Source organism: Uloborus diversus, chromosome 4 (genome assembly GCF_026930045.1).
Source record: "Uloborus diversus isolate 005 chromosome 4, Udiv.v.3.1, whole genome shotgun sequence".
Taxonomy (NCBI): Eukaryota; Metazoa; Arthropoda; class Arachnida; order Araneae; family Uloboridae; genus Uloborus; species Uloborus diversus.
In genome coordinates, this window is record NC_072734.1 from 15,600,471 (window position 1) to 15,624,802 (window position 24,332).

At 32.6% G+C, this 24,332-nt stretch overlaps 2 protein-coding genes across 2 annotated transcripts in view; both read left to right on the forward strand.

The window, feature by feature from the left end:
- The window catches only part of LOC129219865 (oocyte zinc finger protein XlCOF6-like), a 46,729-nt gene extending 30,913 nt beyond the window's left edge, over positions 1-15,816 (forward strand). The window contains exons 6-8 of the mRNA XM_054854177.1: positions 1,988-2,425; positions 11,597-12,061; positions 15,530-15,816. Of these exons, the coding sequence (XP_054710152.1) occupies positions 1,988-2,425; positions 11,597-12,061; positions 15,530-15,747 (1,121 nt within the window). The 3' untranslated portion in view covers positions 15,748-15,816. The remainder of the gene's footprint in view (positions 1-1,987; positions 2,426-11,596; positions 12,062-15,529) is intronic.
- Positions 15,817-19,557: 3,741 nt separating this feature from the next.
- Positions 19,558-22,247, forward strand: LOC129219869 (protein krueppel-like). The gene is made up of 2 exons (XM_054854179.1): positions 19,558-19,597; positions 21,877-22,247. Exons 1-2 carry the CDS (start codon positions 19,558-19,560, stop codon positions 22,245-22,247), a joined length of 411 nt encoding a protein of 136 aa, XP_054710154.1.
- Positions 22,248-24,332: the final 2,085 nt, after the last annotated feature.

Below are 24,332 nucleotides of genomic sequence, written 5' to 3' on the forward strand. Positions count from 1 at the left end.
TATTTTTGTTTGATTTGTGAAATTCTTCGATTACTACTTTCTTTAAATAAGAAAAATCAAATCCAAAATTTTGTTATTAATTATAATTTTATGTTTGTTATTAAACCCTTTTTTTTTTGTTTTGTTTTCATGTAGGAATGCCTAATTTTCCTTCTCTGACTGCTCACGTATGTCCTTTCTGTAACTATTCCACTCCACATCAAGAAAACTTAGTGACCCATCTGCAAATCCACGATGTGGTGCGTCCCTTCGATTGTGGTGTGTGTTCAAAGCGATTTAAACAGAAATCTCATCTGAAGTACCACATGATGAGCCACAGTGGAGAGCGACCTTTTAAATGCCAGCATTGCAACAAAGGCTATACTGAAAAGAGAGGCCTCCACAATCACATTATCCGCATTCACGACTAACTTTTGGACCTCTCAAATAACCACTCCTGCTCCAAACAAAACAGGTTGAAAAATTCCCTGTTTACATATTAAAAGAGATTATCCATTATATCAGAGAAAGCGGTTTTTACCTAGCATTCTGAACAGCATGATTCAATATTTCATCAAAAAATTCCAAACTACCAAGTACTGATGCTGATATGCACCCTCACACAAGAACACCTTCACCGTCCTGATTAACTGGTCCAACTGAGTTTTTAAGATTAAGTTCCTAATTTTTTCTTCTACTTACAATTATAAAACAATATGACTAAAAATGTTAAATTCATTTTTATCTGTCTGTAAGACTTAATTCCAAAACGTTTTGAGCTTATTCATCATTGATTTTGCGACGAAAAGCGTAAGCTTTCTGTTTTTCGCACGGCCAAGAAAATTTCTGTGGGAAGAGGTCTCATTTAATCTAGCTAATCAGAGAACTTGGGGAACAATTTTAGGGGAAAATTAAATGTAAAATTTTTTATTTAACTCTGCAGAAACTTTTACAGCACTCAAATGTGTATTTTTCATAATTTTTTTATCTAAATCTCTGATTACGCTTTGTCAACTTTGCGGTTGACCTTTTCTTACCTTGTTTTCAGTCCGATTCTTTTCTTTAAAGCATTTTATCAAGCACTTTACTAAAGAATGGAACAAATCAACTAATTTAGAGACATTTCAAACCAATTTACCGCTACTATGAGGAAAAAATTCAAATTTCGAATGGTGTTTGTGGTTTTTTACGAATACCAGCCATTTTAAAATAATAAGCACAATATTAAGGAATAAATAAACAAAAAATTAAAGCCAAAGAACTTTTAAGGGTCAACACAATGCAAAAATTATAAAAAAAACGACATATGAGAATTTTAATCATGAATTTATTCAAAAATTTTTGAGTGTACGATGACTTTTGTGGCGTATTATTTATATGTCTCTTCGGTTTTTGACCAATTTCAAAGAGAAGATCCGTCAATATTTTTAAAGAAAGTACAGGGTTTTATTTAGAATGACATAAGAATGATGTGAAAAAATATTGGACTTCATATTCAAATTTAGTTTTGAGTTATTTTGGTTTTACTAAAAATTTTCAACGTGTACGAATGCTTTTAGGAGCCACTGTATCTTCTTAATTTATTAGAAAAGAATGAATCCAGTCACTCTCACAATAAAACTGCAAAATAAGAAATGATGAATGCGTATTAAACTATGTTCAATTTAAGCTTTATTGTATTTTATTTCCTTTTATTTTTAAGTTTACGTTTTCTCTTTATGGTTTGTGACTTGCCCTGTAGTGTTTCTTATTGCATGAAAATTTTAATGAATTGCCTTTTGTGAAACTATCATTATTATTATTCAAATAAAGAAAAAAAATTCATTGTTTGTGTATAGTTTTCTTTGTTTTTATGTCATGCTTGCTTTTGATTATCATTTCTATTATTTATTGTAAATAATCATTATTGTGCTTTTAAGTTTTGCGTATTATGTTAAACAATCATGGAATAAATAATCATGTATGTCCATTTTTTTTCTTTGTTAAAAATAAAATTTTTCCCATGTAGGATCAAATGTGTTTCCTCCCCTGACTGTTCATCTTTTTCCGGATGGTGACTATTCTACTCCACACAAAGTTAATCCATCAAGACACATGGGGACCCACACTGGAGAGCGCCCATTCAGTTGCTGTGTCTGTTTTAAGAGTTTTACAAGGAAAGAAAGTCTAAAGACCCACATGAAAGGCCACACTGGGGAACGCCCATTCAGTTGCGGCCTGTGTTCAAAGAGTTTCACTCAGAAATCTCATCTAAGGACCCACATGAAAGGCCACACTGGGGAACGGCCATTCATATGCAGTGTGTGTTCAAAGCGATTTAAACAGAAAGCTCATCTGAAGGGCCACATGATCAGCCATAGTGGAGAACGACCTTTCAAGTGCCATCACTGCAACAAAGGCTTTACTGACAAGAGAAACCTTAGCCATCACATTAAAACTCAAGCATGTGTGAAGCTCATGTGACATCATTTTGGTTTTTCCCTCTTTCCATTAAAAAAAAATGAACAGATTATTATTCTAAATTCATAAAATACGTACTCTAACATAGTACTGTGCATATATCTTAAAATTTATTTTGTAAGAAATTTGTAGGTTCAATATCCTCCATACAGAAATTGCAAAATAAGAATGATATGTGTAGAAACTATATTCAATTTAAGACTTATTGTCTTCCATTTATTTCCTATTATTTTTGTGTTTTTCCTTTCTCCTTATGATTAGTGATTTACCACCTATTAGTTCCAGTTGTATGAAAATTTAAATAAGCAGCCAGTTGTGAAATCTTTATTATTATTAGTTACATTATTATTTGACAAATAAAGTGGAAAAATTATTGTATGATTAAAATTTTCATTTATAATAACTATCCAGTTTTGTTTTTTATTGTTTACTTATATTTTTATTGCAAATAATTATTTTATTTTACTTTGATTTTGTTCATTATGTTAAACAATCATATTATAATCATCATGAATTAATTATATTGATGTTATTTTTATTTTATATTTTCCCTGTAGGATCAAAAGATTTTCCTGTCCTGACTGTTCATTTTTGTTCTGATTGTAACTGTTCCACCCCATGCAAAGGTGCTTTATGCAGACACATATGGACCCACACTGCCCATTCCGTTGCAGTCTGTGTTCAAAGAGTTTCATGCAGAAAACTCATTTGCAAAGACACATGAAAAACCACTGTAAAGAATCACTTTTCAAGTGCCATCACTGCACCAGATTCTTGCTGGCAAAAGAAACCTTCACTGTCACATAAAGGCTCAAGCATGTGTGCAGCACATGTGACATCATTTTGCTTTCTCCCTCTTTCCATTGAAAAAAAAAGCGAAAAAAGTTTTTTAATTTACAAAATAAACACTCTAGCATATATTTGCGCATATATCTTTAAATTTGGTAAGAAATGGATAGTTTCAATAACCTTCACAATGAAATTACAAAATAAGAAATAGTGAATGTGTAGAAAAAAATATTCAATTTAAGGCCTATTGTTTTCCATTTATTTCTTTTCCACGTTTTTCCTTTCCACTTATGATTTGTGACTTGCCATCTAGTGTTTCTAATTGTTTGAAAATTTTATTAAGCTGCATCTTGTAAAAGCTTTATTATTATTATTATTATTATTTGATAAATAAAGTGGGGAAAATCATTGTTTGATAATTCCTTTCATTTTTGATCAATATCCGGTTCTGTTTTTTATTTTCAAGATATTTTTTTATTGTTAACATTAAATTTTATTTCACTTTTATTTTGTTCTTTGTGTTAAACAATCATAGTGTAAATAATCATCTAAATTTAGTGTTATTCGTGTTTATCTTTTGTTAAAATAAACTTTCCCCCCCCCCCCCCTGTAGGATCACATATGTTTCCTTCCCTGACTGTTCATCTTTGTCCTGATTGTGACTATTCTACACCGCATCAAGTTAATTTATGCAGACACATGCAGACCCACACTGGAAAACGACCATTTGGTTGCAATGTATGTTTGAAGCGTTTCAATCAGAAAACTCATCTGCAGGTTCACATGAAAAGCCACAGTGGAGAGCGTCCATTTTCTTGCCAATTGTGTTCAAAGAGTTTCAATCAGAATAGCAATCTCAAGAGACACATTAAAAGCCACAGTGGAGAACGACCTTTCAAGTGCCATCATTGCAACAAAGGTTTTGCTGATAAGAGAAGCCTTCACAATCACATTATAACTCAAGCATGTGTGAAGCATATGTGACATCATTTTGGTTTTCTGTTTTGCTTTCTTATTAAGTGAAGAAATTTTTCTTGTTAATTCACAAAATGAGTACTCTAGAACAGGGGTTTCCAACTCGATGCCTGGTGGCACCTTTGCGTCTGCCGATCCTTTTTAGTTTGCCCGGCGCTGTATGAGGACAGTAAAAATATTTCTGTTTAGAGAAAGTGCTTTATGAAAAACCTGCGGTGGAAAAAAAATGCAATAAGCAATAGCTGAACTATATGTATTTTTTTGGTGCTCATTTCTGGAAATATAATCAGTATTTTTGGTCATGTGACGTTTTCAAATACAAATACAAATACAAAAGTGACGACCAGCAACAGGCTCTGGGCCCAGCTAGACTGATCCTAGTCAATTTACAATCCCCAGTGAATATCAATGGCCCTCTTAAAACTATCTACTCCTTTGCTCATTACCACCTCTTCCGGTAAGCTGTTCCAAGGTTCCACTACCCTGCTAAAATAATAATTTTTCCTAATATCCATGTTAGCCTGAGATTTAAATGGCTTAAAACAATGACCCCTTGTCCTGTTTTCAGTGCTAAACTTTAGCCCCGTAACATCTTTCGTTTTAATAAATTTAAACAGCTGAATCATGTCCCCTCGGTCTCTTATTTGCTCAAGACTGTACATTTTTAGCCTTCTAAGCCTGGAATCATAATCTAAGTGGGAAAGTCCACTTATTAGCCTTGTAGCCCGCCTTTGAACCCTTTCCAATACATTAATGTCTTTCTTAAGATAAGGAGACCAAAACTGAACAGCATACTCCAAATGGGGTCTTACCAAACTTCTATATAAGGGCAGAAGAACTTCTTTAGATTTATTTGAAATAGATCTATTGATAAACCCAAGCATCTTATTGGCTTTGTTGCTAGCAATGCTGCACTGTTGGCTAAACTTTAAATCCTGACTTATTAGGACCCCCAGATCAGTAACTTTGTCTGCCTGACTAATGACTGAACCTTGCAAATAATAACTTGTACACTTATTTTATTTTCTTTAAAAAATTAATTTTACCTATATTTCATGTACATTTACAATAAAAAAAAAATTGGTGGTGAATTTCTCCCCTTCTACAGTGGGAAAACCTGCCGGATGCTGCTCAGTAACAAGTGGGAACTTCAATCAAAGAATCAACTTCAACATTATTTATTATCTGCGGGAAGCATGTCTTCAAGTTTAAGTTGCTGAGAAAATACTCCAGATGACTTCTGTTGCATAAATCATAACACATGCCTGTAATGAAAAAAAAAATTCACGAGAAGCAATAGCTGAAGTGGATGTATATTTTGGTGCTCATTTTAAGAAAAATAGTCAAAAGTTTCTGTCATGGGGGGTCACGTTTCTTGAAAAATTTAATTTTTGCTTATACTTCATGTTCATTTACCACTAAAAAAAATTTTGGTGGTGAATTTCTCCTCTCCTTATTTTCCTAAAGTGGTAAAATCTCCCAAATGTAAGTTAGTGGTAAGGAGTAACCAATGGGAACTTCATCACAGAAGCAACTTTAACATTTACTTTTCTCTGTGCCATTTGTGAAACATGACTTTGAGTTCAAGACGTTGTGACAATTCTCCAGATGACTTTAGTTACGTATGCAGTGAATATAGTGCTCTTAAAATTTCCATGAAAAGCATTACAAATTTTGTAAGACCCCTTTATTTTGCGTAGTTTGGCTGAAACTCATTACCAGGTTGAATTATTGGTTCCTCATAAAGTCTGTGCAATGTCTCAAAGCTATATGATTATGGCTCACAGGAAAAAAGATTGCTTTACAATTCAGAATTTCTATGATAACAAAGGAACCAAAAAGCCATTTCAGTGATTGTTACTTTTGTTCTTGCTATTCTGGTGGATAAAACTGCAAAAATCAGAAGTTCCTGTCTCCAATACCAAATATAATCTTCTGGAGATGATCTGTTTCAGACCTTCTCTGAGGTTGAACCTAATGGTCTGACTACCAAAAAAAAAAAAAAAAAGTATTGTTATTGCCTCTGTATATAAAATTAGGTGCAATAAAACAGTTTATCAAGACTGCCTAAAGATGGCAATTTTATGCTATATTTGTGCAAAACGTCTCCAGTTTTACGCAAAGTAGAGCTGAAAGAAGGAATCTTTGCTGGTCAGAAAGCCAAAAGCTTATGAAGGACATAGAATCATGGACTAGCATGACAACAAAGGAAAAGGGTTGCCTTCAAAAATGTATTTATTACGTTTCTGCACAATTACAAGGATCATAACTAGAAAGGAATCTTCTGAACATGCTGGACACAGTACAAGCTTTGAGCTGCTAAATGCTGTCCTGAAATTACTTTTATTTTATCAGCATGCAGATTTTTTTCCGGAAAATTTAGGATGAGTCAGTGAAGCACTGGTTGAAAGTTCCACCAATGCATCAAATATATGGAGTGCAATTATCTAGGAGGATGAGACGGGACATGCTCATCGACTAATGTTACATGCTAACGAGAGATGAACTGAGATTCAACATAACAGAACATCAAAAGAAAGTTTTAAAGGAAAAAAGGATTGTATATAGTTAAAAACTTTTTTCTTTTCTTTTTTTCCTTGCTGTTTAAAATTTATTTCAAATTTTCATGCACATTATTTTTTCCCCTTGGTCAATAGTCCCTTTTATGCCTGTTACACCTTAATAGAAAAGTAGTATGTTGATGATTTCCTTCTAAAAACTGCACCGTAATTTGATTTAAAAAAAAAAAAAAAATTAGACTCAAGGGTACTTTGCTTTTTTCCTTTGACCAGAGGTGGGTTGTGCAGTCTTGCCATCAGTGATTTTCATACATTAAAAGCAGAAAAAAGTAACTGATTGGTGAAGAATCATTGTGCATCAACAAGAATAGATGATTTTCTATACAATTCAATGAGAAAAAACACGGCTTCAAGTTAATGTATGCAAAATTGTTGGAAAGAATTATTTTTGATGAAGGATTTCAGCAAAAATAGAAATCAATTGCAAAAAAAAAAAAAAAATGAGGGGATTGAGAAAAATGGTCATTTTCAAAATCAGCACAACAAAAACCATAAAGATCATCAAAAGTTTGCTCTGGATTTTTCAAAAACTTACTTTTGCAGGCCTGTGTAATATTTTACTTATTATGTTAAACAATCGTAGTATAAATAATCATGTATTTACTATGTTTGTGTTTATTTTTTCATTATTTTTTGTGTAGGATCAATTGTGTTTCCACCCCTAGCCCTGACTGTTCATGTATGTCCTGATTGTGACTATTCTACCCCAAACGCTGGAAATTTACGAAGACATGCCCGTACCCATACTGGAGACCGCCCCTTCTGTTGCAGTGTATGTTCAAAGAGTTATAGTCGGAAAGAGCATCTGCAAAGACACATGAAAAGCCACAGTGGAGAATGACCTTTTAAATGCCAAATTTGCAACAGAGGCTTTGCTGATAAGAGAAGCCTTTTCAGTCACATTAAAACTCAAGCATGTGTAAAGCATATGTGACATCAGTTTGTTTTTTTCCACTTTTCATTTTTAAAAAGAATGTAATATAATTTTTTTTTAGATTCAAAAATTAAGTACTCACTCAAACTGTGCATATATATTAAAAATTTAAGAAATGGACTTATATATGTGTACAACTTATCTGACACCATGATATTTTTCTTTCACCATATAAAGAAAAGGAAGAAAGTTTTTAAAATTCAGAAAATCAGTTCAATAGACGATTACTGTTCGTATAGTTTCAAGATTTGCGTAGCAATGGATGTGTATTTAATCTCATTCACACTGAAAGTTCAAAGTTAAGAATCTTTAAATTTGAAGTAGACTGCTATAATGTATACCTTGGAACCAGAGGTACTGCATTATAAAGATTTTGGCATTTTATGTATCAATTCGCAAACTTATAAAATTATATTCAGAATTACGTGTAATATACCGACCACCCAATTATTCCATCCAGAAACTAGTTTTGGCCTTGTTATTGACTCATCAGTCCGGAATATGGAATAACTGAGCTGGAGGCAAATGTCATCTCATTGAAGCCGATTCCCTATTCCAAACTGATGAGTCCAGAACAAGGAACGAAACTGCACTCTGGATGGGTTAACTGGGCTGTTGGTATATTACATGTAATTCTGGGCCTCAGGTCTGGCTTATGGGTGGTAACTTACTGCTTAATATTTAGAATATCTCAACATATTTTTACAACAGAATAAGTTAAAACCAAAAGAGGTATTAAGTTTTTTAAAAAAATGCAATTTACAAATACAAATACAAATACAAATGTGACGACCAGCAACAGGCACTGGGCCCAGCTAGGCTGGTCCTAGTCAATTAATTAGTCCCCAATGAAGATCAATGGCCCTCTTAAAGCTATCCACTCCCTTGCTCATTACCACCTCTTCCGGTAAGCTATTCCAAGTGCCCACGACCCTGCTAAAGTAGTAGTTTTTCCTGATTTCCAAGTTAGCCTGAGATTTAAATAGCTTAAAACAATGACCCCTTGTCCTGCTTTCCCCGCAAAAATTTAATCCATTTACATCTTTCATTTTGATAAATTTAAATAACTGAATCATGTCCCCTCTGACTCTCCTTTGCTCCAGGCTATACATGTTAAGCCTATTAAGTCTGGTATCATAATCTAAATCTGAGAGTCCCCTTACTAATTTAGTTACCCTTCTTTGAACCCTTTCCAATACAAAAATATCTTTCTTCAGATAAGGCGACCAAAACTGAACAGCATACTCCAAATGAGGTCTTACTAAACTCCTATATAAAGGCAGAAGAACTTTCTTAGATTTGTTTGAAATAGATCTATTGATGAACCCAAGCATTTTGTTGGCTTTGTTACTAGCAATACTGCACTGTTGACTAAACTTGAAGTCCTGATTTATAAAGACACCCAGATCCATAACATTTTCTGCCTGATTTATGACTGAACCCTGTAAACGATATCTCATACGCTTATTTCCATGACCTAAGTGTAGCACTTGACATTTCCCTACATTAACTGCCATACCCCATTTATCTGCCCACTTAGTAATATGATCTAAATCCTCTTGCAGCTGTTTTACTTGTTCTTCATTTTCGACAATCCCCATAACTTTTACATCGTCAGCAAAACAATTCATGCTTCCAGAAATATTATCATTGATGTCATTCATAAATATAATAAACAAAAGAGGCCCTAAAACTGATCCCTGAGGAACCCCACTTAAAACATCACTCCAATTAGAATGATTTCCTCTCACAACTACTCTTTGCTTCCTACCAGTAAGCCAATTTCTAACCCAAAGTAAAGTTTTTCCTCCTATTCCAATGTCAGCTAACTTGCTGAGAAGAGCAACATGCGGTACCTTGTCAAAAGCTTTTTGAAAATCAATATAAACAACATCCACACATTTTTTGTTATCTAAAGCTGAGGTAACCTTGTCGTAGAAATGCAATAAATTAGTAGTACAGGATTTACCTTTCCTGAAACCATACTGCAAACTAGTCAACAGACTATTAGTCTCTAAGAACATCATGATCTTAATTTTGATCAAAGTTTCGAAAATCTTACAAATCACCGAAGTCAAACTTACAGGTCTATAATTCCCAGCAATACCTTTAGACCCCTTCTTGAAGAGTGGCATTATGTTAGCCAGCTTCCAGTCCTCTGGCACCGTCCCCGAGTTATAAGAAGCATTGAAAATATTCAAAATAACATCCACTAATTCCTCTGCACATTCAACTAAAATTTTTGGATAAATATAATCTGGTCCCGGAGCTTTAGTTGCTTTAATCTTTTTCAAATGAAATAAAACCTCCTCCCTGGAAAATACAAAATCCTCAAGCTGTATAATAGCTTGTGTCTTGTTAGTGTCAACTGTTGAGATACAGTTATCGTTAAACACACTGGAAAAAAAGTTATTTAGAACATTTGCAATATCCCTATCGTTTTGGATTAAATTTCCATGCTCATCAACCAAAGGCCCAATTTGACTGTTTTGAGCTTTCCCAGAATTAGCGTAAGCAAAAAACCTCTTAGGGTTCCCATCAATGTCATCTGCCAGCCTTTGCTCCAATTCCCTTTTCTGAATCCGTACCAAATACTTAAAATTTCGCCTTGCCTTACCATACTGGAGCCTTTCCGCACTCTGACCAGTTTCTTTAAACTTACGAAAAGTGGTTTGCTTATAATTAAGAGCTTCTTTAGTCTCCCTGGAGAACCACATGGGCCAAATTTTGGTACTAACACCTTTTCTCCTAAATGGAACATAGTCCCCAACGGTTTTAGCAAGTTTATCCTTAAATTCCGTCCACTGCTGATCTACGTCGCTATTTTCCAACCCTGACGAAAAAACCTCTTTCAAGCTCTGCCTAAGTGCATCAAAATCGGTGTTTCTGAAATTGGGCACAAACCTAAAATTATCATCTTTGCACACTTCAAATTTAACCCGGAACCTAATGCTGTTATGATCACTATCTCCAATATGCTCCCCTACACTCAACCCCTGAACAAAACTACCTATGTCACAAAAAACTAGATCCAAAATGGCCTCCTCTCGAGTTCCCTGAGTTACAACTTGATCTAAGAAACAGTCACCAATTACTTTTAAAAATTCCTCTTCTTTGCCATTACCAGGATAAAAATTATTCCAATCAATACCCGGAAAATTGAAATCCCCCATTATGATAACGGATCCCTTACTGGACATGTCACTAATAATACGGTACATCTGTTCATCTTGTCCCTGGTTTGAATTAGGTGGCCTATAAATGTTTAGTTATCATTCACAAGTAATTAGGCTTCATGGTAGAGTGTTATACCACATTTAATGGTTGGGATTAGCACCTGCATTTCAAGGACATTCTGGTGCTATTTTTTTTACTATGACTGCTATTTTGCTTTTAATAGCTTTAAAGTAAGGTATAAATATGAAAAACAGTTTACAGTTTAATCTGCCAAAAAATGCTGTTATGCTTCCTCTGCACAAATAAGGTTTTTAAAGATGGACAAATTGTTTACTTCTGAAAAGTTGTGCAGTTTATAGAGAATTGTGTTGTCTGAATCAGCAACCTGCAATCAGGTTTAAAGTTTCACTGTATATCAAAATATGTTCTCTTTATTGTCTTCCATTTTACTTGCATATATTTGCTTATTCTTTATGCTCAAGGATTTTCTATATTGTGCTTTTAATTGCATGAATACTCAGAGAACTTTTTTTATCTGGAAAATAAATAAAAAATGTTTAGTAATTTTTGTAAGTTGATTTCTGAATATAATAACTGTAAAGTTTACTTTTTATTATTATCACATTTATTTTTTATTTTAAATAATTCAAACAAAAGTTTTATATTAACTTATGTTAAATAATTATGTATTTTTTTACAAAAGTTAAATTTCCCCATGTAGGATTAAGTGTGTTTCCTCCCCTGCCTGTTTATGCATGTCCTGATGTGAAACTTACCAAAGAACGCCCATACGTTTGCAGTTTGTGTTCAAAAAGTTTCATTCAAAATGGTCATTTGGAAAACCACATGCGAGTACATACTGGAGAGCGCCCATTCAGTTGCAGTGTGTGTTCTAAGAGTTTTTCTCGGAAGTTTGATCTGCAAAGACACATGAAAAGCCACAGTGGAGAACGACCATTCAGTTGCAGTGTGTGTTCAAAGAGTTTCAATCAAAAAGATAATATGGAGAAACACGTGAAAAGGCACACTGGAGAACGCCCATTCAGTTGCAGTGTGTGTTCAAAGTGTTTCAATCAAAAAGGTAATCTGGAGAGACACATGAAAACCCACAGTGGAGAACGACCTTTCAAGTGCCATCACTGCAACAGAGACTTTGCTGACAAGAGAAGTCTTGTCACTCATATTATAACTCGAAGATGCATAAAGCACAAGTGTCATCATTTTGGTTTTTCTCTCTTTTTATTAAAGTAGAAAAAAGTGAAGATAGTTCTTATTTATTTTAATCCAAAAAATAAGTACTCTAACATAATATTGTGCGTATATCTTTAAAATTTGTAAGAAATGGATAAATTCAACTACATTCATTCCAAAAATTCAAAATAAAAAACTATTGAATGTGTAAGAAACTATGTTGAGTTTAAGTCTTATTGTCTTTTGTTTGTTTCCTTATATTGTCATGTTTTTCCTTTCTCCTAATGATTAGTGATTTGGTATTTTGTGTGTCTAATTGTATGAAAATTTTAATGAGCAGCCTGTTGTAACAGCTTTATATTTATTATTTGCAATTAAAAGGGGGCGGGAGAATGCCATGGGGGTAGAAACTAGAAGTGCTAGTTCACTCGCCACATTTTACTGAGGCAGCTCTTTTCCCCTCGATGACATCAATGCGCTGACCACGACAGAGATTTCTGTGCGAAGGGAAAGAGTTTTTTAATTCTTTATGATAATTTTTGAAAGGAAAGTGCTTTTGAATGTAATTTTTCTACTAAAAAATGATTTATTCAATTTTGCCTAGTTATGGAAAAGCAAAGGCATATATATATATTTTTAATGCGCAGCATACTTTTAATATATCTATATATATAAAATTGGAGTTTGGTAAATTTGTTCCCTAAGATCTCAGAAACTACCCGGCAGATTTGGCTGAAACTTTCACCGTTTGTTGTTTTTGGTACTGGGGAGGTTTGTAGACCAGTTCGAAAAAAATCCGATTAATAGTTCCTTTTTTATTCTAATTTGCCCAAATTTTCGCATAAATGCCCCAATAGGACGGTGAAAAAATACGTGCACACATTAAAATTGTGTGTCCATCGAAAGCGCTTATTTTTCTGCTGAAGATGGCATCTGTTAGAAAGTTCTAAGTTGTATGAAAAACGAGTTATGAGCTTTTTTTGGTCAGTGTTCGAAGGCTTTCCTAAACCCAATTCATTATTTAGTGTATCATCTCAACTCCCATACAGTTCATAGTTAGAATTGTTGAATGTTTTTGTGTTTCGTCTGACTGTTTGAGGCTTTTCTCAAGTCAAATCTTAAAGTAACGTTTTTCCCCCCAAGATTGGCTAATAATACTAGATTTGGTTGATTATTTTCCATTTAAACGGAATTTTAGTGTAATTAATGGGTTTTTTTCTTTTATTATTTGTGCTGATTGGATTTTTTAATCATTATCCAATCTAACAGCAGAAACCTCGCCAAAATTAATGCAGAAAGATTTCAGTAAGCGGATGCATTTGGCAGTTTTTTCAACTGTCGCGGTTTTTGAAGTCAAAGACTGCGTCATAATGTTTCTCAGCTTTCACCATGTGAACAAATTATCGCCAATCAAAGAATCTTTAAAAAAAATTTTTTTATTGTGTTAAAAAATCCAGCAACTAAATTAAGCAAATCCATAAACAGCACAAAAACTTCCATTAATTTTCCTTTTTGCACAATTTCAAACAATCGCCAAATTTTACTACTTATTTTGGGAGCATTTCGGATGAAACTCTTTAGCGCCATTTTATGGTGTCCAAAAGTATCTCAGCATCTGGCGACAATTTCTCTGTAACGAAAATTAATATCATATCGTTTTACAAAGTAAGGAAAGGAGGGGGAGCATGGTATCCCAAAACAATTCCCTCAAATTCGGTAAAATCGCACCAAGAGCCCACAATGATTGAAATTTCCCAAAATAACTAAAGCAAGTATAAGAGGGGATTACGAGCACGGCTACATTTTTTTAAACACTTCGTACTTCAATAGCCATACAGAGAAGGTTTTAGACTCCATGTTCATACTGTGGAAATTTGTATATGCTTAAATATCGTGCTTTCGTTTCTAAATCAATACTTATTTCATTCTTTATACTTATTGCTATTTTAGTTTTATGGATAAGGAAGAAACTCGATTTTTAATCAGGTCAAAAAGATGTGTTTTAAATTCTTTCACTTAAAACAGAAAACAAAAGCAAGTAACGATTTTTTCGTCGTAATTATTACTGATCCAGGCAACGCCGGGTATTTTTGCTAGTTTATGCTAAAAAAAATTTAGAGACAAAACATTATTTTCACACTACCATTACTATCCTGTTTAGCTTCCTATTCAATATAATTAGAGGAATATAATAGATCTTTTTTAAACATTAGAAATGAATGTGAACATACTGATCTTTTTTAAATTTTAATCTGAAAGAAACTACTCTTTATAAATTATTCGTTTTCTTCAAATCTGACTTTAATTTGATGATTTAATTTTTTTGCACCCGAATTTTCTTCAAAAATTTTTTTTAACACTCTTGCATTCTTTTTCTGTTTTGAAGAAGTTTTTTTTTTTTAATTTAATTTTTTTCTGAATTGCTGTTTTGTAAACTTTTGTAAAAAATCACATTTATGTTTCAGTGCCTGCACGTTTGCCTCCAATAATGGACAGTTTTTGCAGACTGTTTCATTTTGTTTTGAGTGATTTTATAATTTGCGCTATCTTTCTTCGTACTGAGATTTTTTAAGGTATCTAAATCACTAGCAATTACTTCCCGTTTCTTCTATCTTTCTTGACGAGAAGAATAGATTGCTAAATTACAGGAGGTAGGAATATTTATTTTTGGTATAGCACTGGGTTTCAAAGTTCTTCTAATAAGCAGTTCAAGTAATCGGTTCTTCATGTCATCTTCAATAATCATTTTCAGTAAAATGTTCACTACATATTCTTGCATTTTTGATGTTCACAGGATCGTTTCGGTGACATTTTTGCACCCAATCTTTGCATAGTTCATTATTTCCTTTAGGAAATACATGGAAAATAATATTTTTCTCCTTGGAGTTATTGTGTGCATTCCTGCAATGTGTGCTATTGCACACATTAACATGTTGAAAAAAAATGAACGAGTTTAACACCATTAACTTCAATAAAGAGAAAATTAACTTTAAAAATCACTAAAGAACTTAAAAAAATTAGAGAGAACAAGTAATCAAGGCACATGGAATATAGCACTGAAACCCTTCCCCTGCTTTGTCCCCTTTTCCCCAGTCAGCGCCGTGACGTCACAAGGGGGAAACAGCAGATTCAGAGCGGCGAGGGATACCTCAAAGGAGTGATCTAGCCCTTCCTTCTTCTATAGCCCTGGGAGAATGCTTTGTTTGATCATAGTTTTTATTTATAGTAAGTGTCTATTTGATTTTCATTATCATGTTTATTTTTTATTGTAACTAATAATTATTATACTGTTTTGTTTACTTATTATGTTAAATCATGCATTTTCTCTGTTATTCATGCTTTTTTTTTTGTTAAAAATAAACTTTTTCCTTTGTAGGATCAAATGCGTATCCTCCCCTGACTCTTCATCTCTGTCCTGATTGTGACTATTCTACCCCACATAAAGTCAACTTATGCAGACACATGCGGACCCACACTGGAGAACGGCCATTCAGTTGCAGTCTATGTTCCAAACGTTTCAATCAAAAAACTCATCTACAGGGACACATGAAAAGCCATAGTGGAGAACGACCTTTCAAATGCCAGCATTGCAACAAAGGCTTTACTGAAAAGAGAGGCCTTCACCAGCACATTATTACTCGAACTTGTGTAAAGCGTGTGTGAAATCATTTTGGATTGCGACTCTTTCCAGTTTTCTTTTGTTTCAAAGAGTAAAGAAAGTTTTTTTTCAGCTTCACAAAATGAGTATACTCTAGTTTTTTGTATTGTAAAGTAGGGGGCTCTGCCCCCTGCTTGTTAACACTCACCAACCTCCGAAGATTGCTTTGCAATCTTATTTGATTCGCAAAGATTTAAATCGTCAATTAAAAAGAAACAGATTGAAAACGCATTATGAGCTCCCTTTGGAACAAAGATCACCCCTTCCCCGGGTTTCAAAATAAGTTGTACCAACTTGCAGAGCCTTAAGGGCTAAGGGGCTCCTGAGCAATTGAAAGTTGCAGTTTTGTGCATTTGAAGAGTTGCTTTCATATTCATGGTCTCTAGTAACATATTTTGCTCCTTAGCTTGATGCTTGAATTCAGTTGAGCCTAAGATTTTCCGCTAAAATCGAAACCCTTAAAGTTTATGAATAAAAAAGAAGAAACATGCAAATCGAAAAGACATAATTATGGCAACGCCAAATAAGACATCCTTTATTTTAATGAATATGGGATTATTCAAACTTTATTTTTGGCGGTTTGTAACTTTTTTTTTCATTTGGAGTTAGAATCTTAGTTTTTTTGACCATAGGTGGAGTTAGATCTTTAGTAAAAAAAGCCGCTCTTTCCAGTGGTGTCAAAAAGGAAACTTTTTACTGATAGATTTAATAAAGAAAGTAGTGCCTAAATTTTAGCTAAGCCTAAAACAGTTCTAGCTCTAAAAGCGCAAATAACTCCTGCCGTATTTAAGTCAAAGCATTGAAATAAATTGTGTAGAACGCGGAAAATTCTACCTTTTCCAACGATATATAATATTAATATGTGCAAGTAATTTTTCACCTCTTTAATAGGCAAAAAGGGGCAATTTACGAAATTTTTGAGCTTAAAAAATTAATTACAAAGAAACTAATTCGAATTTTAAAAAATAAAACCCCATGTGCACAATCCAAGGCTCGAAGTAATTTTGTACAAAATTTCAAGGCTGTAGGTACTATGTTGTTCCTAGACGCAGGTGCGCAACAGACTTCCAGGATTTTTTAGAAATCTTACTTTTATTTACTATAAAAAGGTAAGTGAGATGCACTGCATATTTGGTTGGTATTCGGTATACTGCAGAACTGAGTATTTGGTTCAGCCGAATATTTTCCTTAGATCTTTAAAATTTATTTAAAATATTTGGATTCAGTCACTTTTACACTATAACTGCAAAACAAAAAATGTCGAATACAGTTAAATCCCATTACAAGAACTTCGAGGACTGCATTTTTGTTTATAACGAGAATTTAATTGTGCAATAGAACCTCTTTGATCTGAACATAATGGAGACTTGAGGGAGTTTGGACTGTCAAATCTTTCTAACTACAGAGTAAACTGTACTTTTCACATTTGTTGTACATAACAACAGCTAGAACATGCGGAACAAATATATAGGACTTTGCAATTATGATATAATAAAAAACGTATACCTGGGAAATGAATAGGTTAATTACAAAGCAATTTTGCTAGCTTTTTAAATAATCGTGTATCTGCTATGTCATGTTTACTTTTCATTTTAAGTAAATGTTTTTTCTCTGTAGAAATATATATGTTTCCTCCCCAGTATATTCATCTTTGCCCTGATTGTGACTATCCTACTTATCGCAAAGATTCAGTTACAGTGTGTGTTCAAAGAGTTTTAATCTGAAAAGTAATCTGAAGAACCACACGAAAAGCCATGCTAGATTACATTCATTCTGTTGCATTGTGCGTTCACAGAGTTTTAGTTTTAAGCAAAACCTGAAGAGACATACAGAACTAGGCCCGGACCTATAAGTTTTGTCCCCCCCCCTCCCACTGCAACAAAATCTGTTGGGCCCCTCCCTAGGGGTCAGCAGTGTACATTTGCAACTTTCAAAAGCCTTACTGCTTTTTTTTTTTCTTTTTTCAATTTTTTTTTTTTTCATTTTCTTGGACCGTTGAGTTTTTTAAGGATGTGCCCCCCCCCCACGGGTCTGGGGGTACGCATATCAGTGCTTCTGCGGAACCAGGCTTGAGAACGTCCATTCTGTAACAGTGTGTGTTCACAGAGTTTTAATCAGAAGTTTCATCTGCGAAAACACATGAACAGCCACAGTGGAGAACGATCTTTCAAGTGCCATCACTGCAACAAAGAATTCACTCGAAAGATGTCCCTTCACCCATCACATAAAAACTATAGCATGCATAAAACTTATATAATTTTTTTTTAAAAATCTATACCCATTAAAAGGAAAGCAAGACATTTAAAACATTTCTTGAAATCTGCTCACTAGCATATTGCTGTGCTATCTTTTAAAAAATTTATTTTTCAAGATTTATATTGATAGAATTACTTTATAACATATCATGTCACAGTAATTATTAGATATCAAATTACACATCTGGCAAGAAATTATCAATTTATGCAAAATTGATTATAAACATAAAATACATTAAACAATTAATATATTCATTTGATTTTGCTTTTGGAATGGTTTGTTTCATTTTTTTAGTTCATGTTACGAGTTAAATGGGTTTTTTACTCCTAAAATGAGCAAGGATTGCATTTGCATTACACAAAAGTCAAAGAATAGATAAACATTTTCTGTATCAAATTGGCATAAAATAAAAATTAATATTACAGTTAAAAAATTTTAACCAAATGTTCCTCAAAATATGGTATTTGGTGCACCTCCAGTAAGTAATAATTATTATCTTTTTTTGTTTGTCTCTTATGTTAAACAATCATGGTATAAATAACCATTTATTTATTATGTTTATTTTTGTTAAAAATAGATTTTCCCCCATGTGCTATTCTCCAATAGATGGAGTCAATGTTGGAAAATTTTCTGTTGATTTTTTTGTGCTTCTTTTTATACAAATACAAAAGTGAGGACCAGCAACAGGCTCTGGGCCCAGCTAGACTGGTCCTAGTCAATTTACAATCCCCAGTGATGATCAATGGCCCTCTTAAAACTGTCTACTCCTTTGCTCATTACCACCTCTTCCGGTAAGCTGTTCCAAGGTTCCACTACCCTGCTAAAATAATAATTTTTCCTAATATCCATGTTAGCCTGAGATTTAAATAGCTTAAAACAATGACCCCTTGTCCTGTTTTCAGGGCTAAACTTTAGCCCCGTAACATCTTTCGTTTTAATAAATTTAAACAGCTGAATCATGTCCCCTCGGTCTCTTCTTTGCTCTAGACTGTACATTTTTAGCCTTCTAAGCCTGGAATCATAATCTAAGTGGGAAAGTCCACTTATTAGCCTTGTAGCCCGCCTTTGAACCCTTTCCAATACATTACTGTCTTTCTTAAGATAAGGAGACCAAAACTGAACAGCATACTCCAAATGGGGTCTTACCAAACTTCTATATAAGGGCAGAAGAACTTCTTTAGATTTATTTGAAATAGATCTATTGGTAAACCCAAGCATCTTATTGGCTTTGTTGCTAGCAATGCTGCACTGTTGACTAAACTTTAAATCCTGACTTATTAAGACCCCCAGATCAGTAACTATTAAATAAATAAGTTTTAAAAAAAAGGTTTGTGGTATGATTGTTTTCAGTTTTACATAAAATATGTAATATCATGTTTACTTTTCATTGTAAACTACTAAATGTTGCAAACATTGCTTTTTTTTTTTTTTTTTTTTTTGTGGAGAAATCAAGAAAAAACTTTAATTTATAGTTAGAGGTAATTGCAAATCCTCATTGTAATACTTAATGTTATATTTTTTACTGAGCGATCTAAGTTGCTTATCGTTTTCACTCTACCATGGCTTTGATGTCAGATCTTTTTTCTTTGAATGGTAGAAGTGAGTTTCCTTGTCATCATGGGGTTTCCCACAAAACTTCTCAAAATTGCAGATAAATATGTTGAATCCTTTTTCTTTTTTTTTTTTTGCATATATAAAGACCATATTTATTTGTATTATTTTTTTTTAATTACTTTGTTTTCAAACCACCTGTGTCTTTTTTTAACACTTTTTTTTTTCTTTTATTTATTTATTTCTTCTTTTGGAGGAGGAAAGAGCAGTCTCTTTTTAGTTTGATTTTGTTTGTAAGAAAGTATTTTATTGTGTAATTTGAAAGACTTTGACAGAGTATTCATTTGAAATCATATTTAGCTGAAGAATTTCTTTTACCAAAAAAAAAATCTTTATATTTTATCTTTTGGGGAATCATATTTAGATGAATTTGTTTAGAGTATGCTCTTTATTTTTATTTGATTATAAATAAGATTTTAACGTTAAAAATTTTTGCAGTATTTTTATATTACAATTGCACACATTTCTTACTGCACAGATTTTTCTTTTTGGAGGATTTCCTCGTGTATCATGGTATAATTTAAAAAATATTTTGAGTCATTAGCTGTGCTATCATGATATCCAGTATGAATTTAAAACATTTGAAAAGATAGAATGTAATTTACACAAAATTATAACCTTTGGAAGCACAACAGTCATGTTTTTACTTTATCATGTTTACTTTTCATAATAAATAAATCATTTTTCATGTAGGATCAAACACCTTTCTTCCAATGACTGAATGTGACTATTCTACTCTTCTCAAAGATTCGTTATGGAGACACATGCAGACTCACGCTGGAGAACGCCCATTCAGTTGCAATGTTTTTTCTAAGAGTTTTCGTCGGAAAGAACATCTGACAGGCCACATGAAAAGTCACTCTGGAGAACACCCACTCATTTGCACTCTGTGTTCAAAGGATTTTAATCAGAAGAGTAATCTGCAGAGACACATGCTAAGCCATGGCAGAGAACAAGCTTTCAAATGCCATCACTGAAACAATGGCTTTATTCAAAAGATATCCCTTCAAAAACACATATTGTCTGGAACCTGCATAAAACTTATAACGTCATTTTGGAGTTTGTTTCTTCTCCTTTTCTTACCATATAAAGAAAATGAAGAAAGTTTTAAAAAGTTACAAACTTCAGTTGAAGACTACAGTTCATGTATCTTAAAAATTTATGTAGGAATGCGTGTATTCAATCACATTCCCACTGAAAGTTCAACGTTAAAAATATTGATTAGAGATCAAAATATATTTTAATGTAATCCTTATTTTCCTCCATGTTATTTGCCAAAATATCCTTTGTTGTTTTTTGTTACAAATAAATGTTTTCCAGTGTAGGACTAAATTTGTGTCCTCCCCTGACTGTTCATATCTGTCCTGACTGTGACTATTCAACAAAACGCAAAGGAGATTTATGAAGACTCATGCAGACTCGCACAGGAGAACGTCCATTCAGTTGCAGTGTATGTTCAAAGGGTTTCAACCAGAGCACTCACCTTAAACAACACATGTATGGCATAGCGGAGAATGACCTTTTAAGTGCCACCACTGCAACAAACACTTTGCTCAGAAGATATCTGTTTGATGTCACATAAAAACTAGAGCATGCATGAAACATATGTGACATTTTTGTTTTTGTTTTTTCCATTACCATTGAACAAAAAAGAAGACATTTATAAAATTTCTTGAAATTTGCTCACTCACATGTTACTGAGCATATATCTTTAAAAACTTTAGGAAATGGATGGATTCAATTACATTCATCCGGAAAATTAAAAATAAAAAATTGGTTGTGCATGAAACTATATTGAATTTGAACCTTTATTGTCTTCCGTTTTTTTCCTTTTATTTTAATGATTTTCCTTTGCCTTTCTGGTTTATGATTTGCTATGTAGTGCTTCTAATTGTATAAAAATTATAAAAAAAAGAGCTTGCAAAATTTTTATTACTATTATTATTATTTTATAAATAAAGGGGGAAATTCATTGTTTGATTAATTTTAGTGATTTTCTGTTTTGATTTTGATCATCACGGTTGTTTTAACTTTGTAATCATTACGTTTATTATTTGAGGAAGAAAGGAAACAAAATTTGTTTGGTTATAGTTTCTATTTCTAGTATATGTCAGGCTTGCTTTTGATTATCATTTTAATTTTTTGTCATAAATAATAATTTTTATACTTTTATGTTTTGCTTATTATGTTAATCAATCAAAGTACCACAATCGTGTTATTATTATTATATTGATGTTTATTTTCTGTTAATTTTTCTCCCCTTGTAGGATCAATTGTATTTCCTCCTCTGACTGTTCATCTTTGTCCTGATTGTGACTATTCTACCCCACACAAAGTTAATCTATCAAGACACATGCGGACCCACACTGGAGAGCGCCCATTCTGTTGCAGTCTCTGTTTTAAAAGTTTCACAAGGAAAGAAAATCTGCAGGTTCATGTGAAGGGCCACAATGGGGAACGGCCATTCAGTTGCAGTGTGTGTTCAAAGCGATTTAAACAGAAAGCTCATCTGAAGAGCCACATGATCAGCCACAGTGAAGAACGAACTTTCAAGTGCCATCACTGCAACAGAGACTTTGCTGACAAGGGAAGGCTTTGCCATCACATTAATACTCAAGCATGTGTGAAGCACTTGTGATATCATTTTGGTTTCCCCTCTTTCCATTAAAAAAAGTGAACAAAGATTTTTTTTTTTAAATTCACAAAATAAGTACTCTGGCATATTGCAGAGCATATATCTTTAAATTTATTTTTGTAAGAAATGGATAGATTCAATAACCTTCCCACAGAAATTGCAAAATAAGAAGTATTGAGTGTGTAGAAACTATGTTCAATTTAAAGACGTATTGTCTTCCATTTAATTTCCTTAAATTTTCATGTTTTTCCTTTCTTCATATGATTAGTGACTTGCCATCTAAAGTTTCTAATTGTATGAAAATTTTAATAAGCAGCCTGTTGTAAAAGCTCTATTATTATTATTTGACAAATAAAGGGGAAGAAATCATTGTTTGATTATAATTTTCATTTGTAATAAATATCCGGTTTTGGTTTTTAGTGTCGAATTATATTTTTAACTGCAAGCAATAACTTTATTTTACTTTGAATTTGCTCATTATGTTAAACAATCATAGTACACATAATCAGGTATTTATCTTGTCATGTATGTATCAATATATTTTTGCAACAGAATAAGTTAAAACTAAATGAAAAAAAAAATGCAATTTAGTTATCATTCACCAGTAAATAAGCTGCATAATCAGGGTGGCGACAGATCAGGGAAATCAGGGAAAAGTCAGGGAACTTTATTAATCAGGGAAATATCAGGGAATTTTGAAAAAATTACAAAAAATCAGGGGAAATTGATTTTATGAAGAAAAAAAAAATGTTATTAAGTACTCCAATTCCCTACGCATTTTTCGCCAATTATCTGTTCAAAAAAAAAGTAAAATTAATGAGGTGCGATTATACACTGCCGCATATTTGTGCATCTTTTTTCCTCAACGTCAAAGTATTGAATCTTGCTTATTAACCACAGGATGAACTTCCTAAGATTGCTTCTGTGTCTGTTAGGTAATTTATTTTACCTTAGCTTGGAATTTCCTTTTACGCTTCCAATGCTATGTAAAATAAACAACCATACAGGCAAAGAGGAAGCCTTCATTAATGTCTCAGCTCCGTTGCCTTTATTCCATTGTCTCGAAGTAATTAAGTTCTGTAATCACGATTTCAAGAAGAAATCTTTGGTTTTTGAATTAATACAATAAAAACTTAAAAGTTATTACTTCTTTGGGTTTTTAATTTAATTGCTAAAATTGAACTTTCAATTAAAAAAAACTTTGTTTTTTGCCGTTATACTATTTGTTGTCACCGCAGATTATAAAGGTTTTCTTTTCTTCAGACTTAAATATTTTTTAAATTTTATAACCAAGTTGTATTTTTTTATATATTTTGATATTAACTAATTGCTTTTTTTCCCCTTGCATTCGAAATTGTTTGTTACAAAAGCAATCTAAGATTTTTTTTTCGTTACATACTGAAATCATTTCAAATAGAGTTAACTTGTGAACTTAAGTAAATATCTTTATTTTTTTTATTGTTAAAATGCTATATTCATTCATTAAAATCTATATTCTTGATTAGAGAAAAGCTCCCTACGAATAGATGTCAAATGATTTCATCTGTTTTGCATAAATATGTCAATTAGTTATATAAGAATAACTACATTACTTCTATTCTTTCACTATTACTTGTTATTCTTGCAACAATTATTATACTGTTTGAAAACTTAGTTCAAAATAATTTCAATTATTTTTTAGTCCTATCATAAATACACATATGTTTTTAAGAGTAATTTTAATAGTTTCTTAAAATTCTTATGCTAAGTGGTTTCTGGAAGTAAAGTATTTTTTTTTTAAATTTTCTATAATCTTTCCATTTATAAAAATTTAATATACTGTTTTGTAGGTTTTTCTTTCCTTCCAAAAAAATTGTCTTTTTTTTAAAAACCATTTTATTAAAACAGTAGCATCTTTTAAAAATATATCTTTAGTTCAACAACTTTACACAACTTAAAACGTTTAAAATACTGCATTTAATACAAACATACAATGAATTTCAAGTAGAGCAAAGAAAGAAAACCATTATCATAGGTAATGTAAATCAGGGAAATTTGGTGAACTTAATCAAGGAAATCAGGGAAAAGTCAGGGAACTTTTTTTCACAG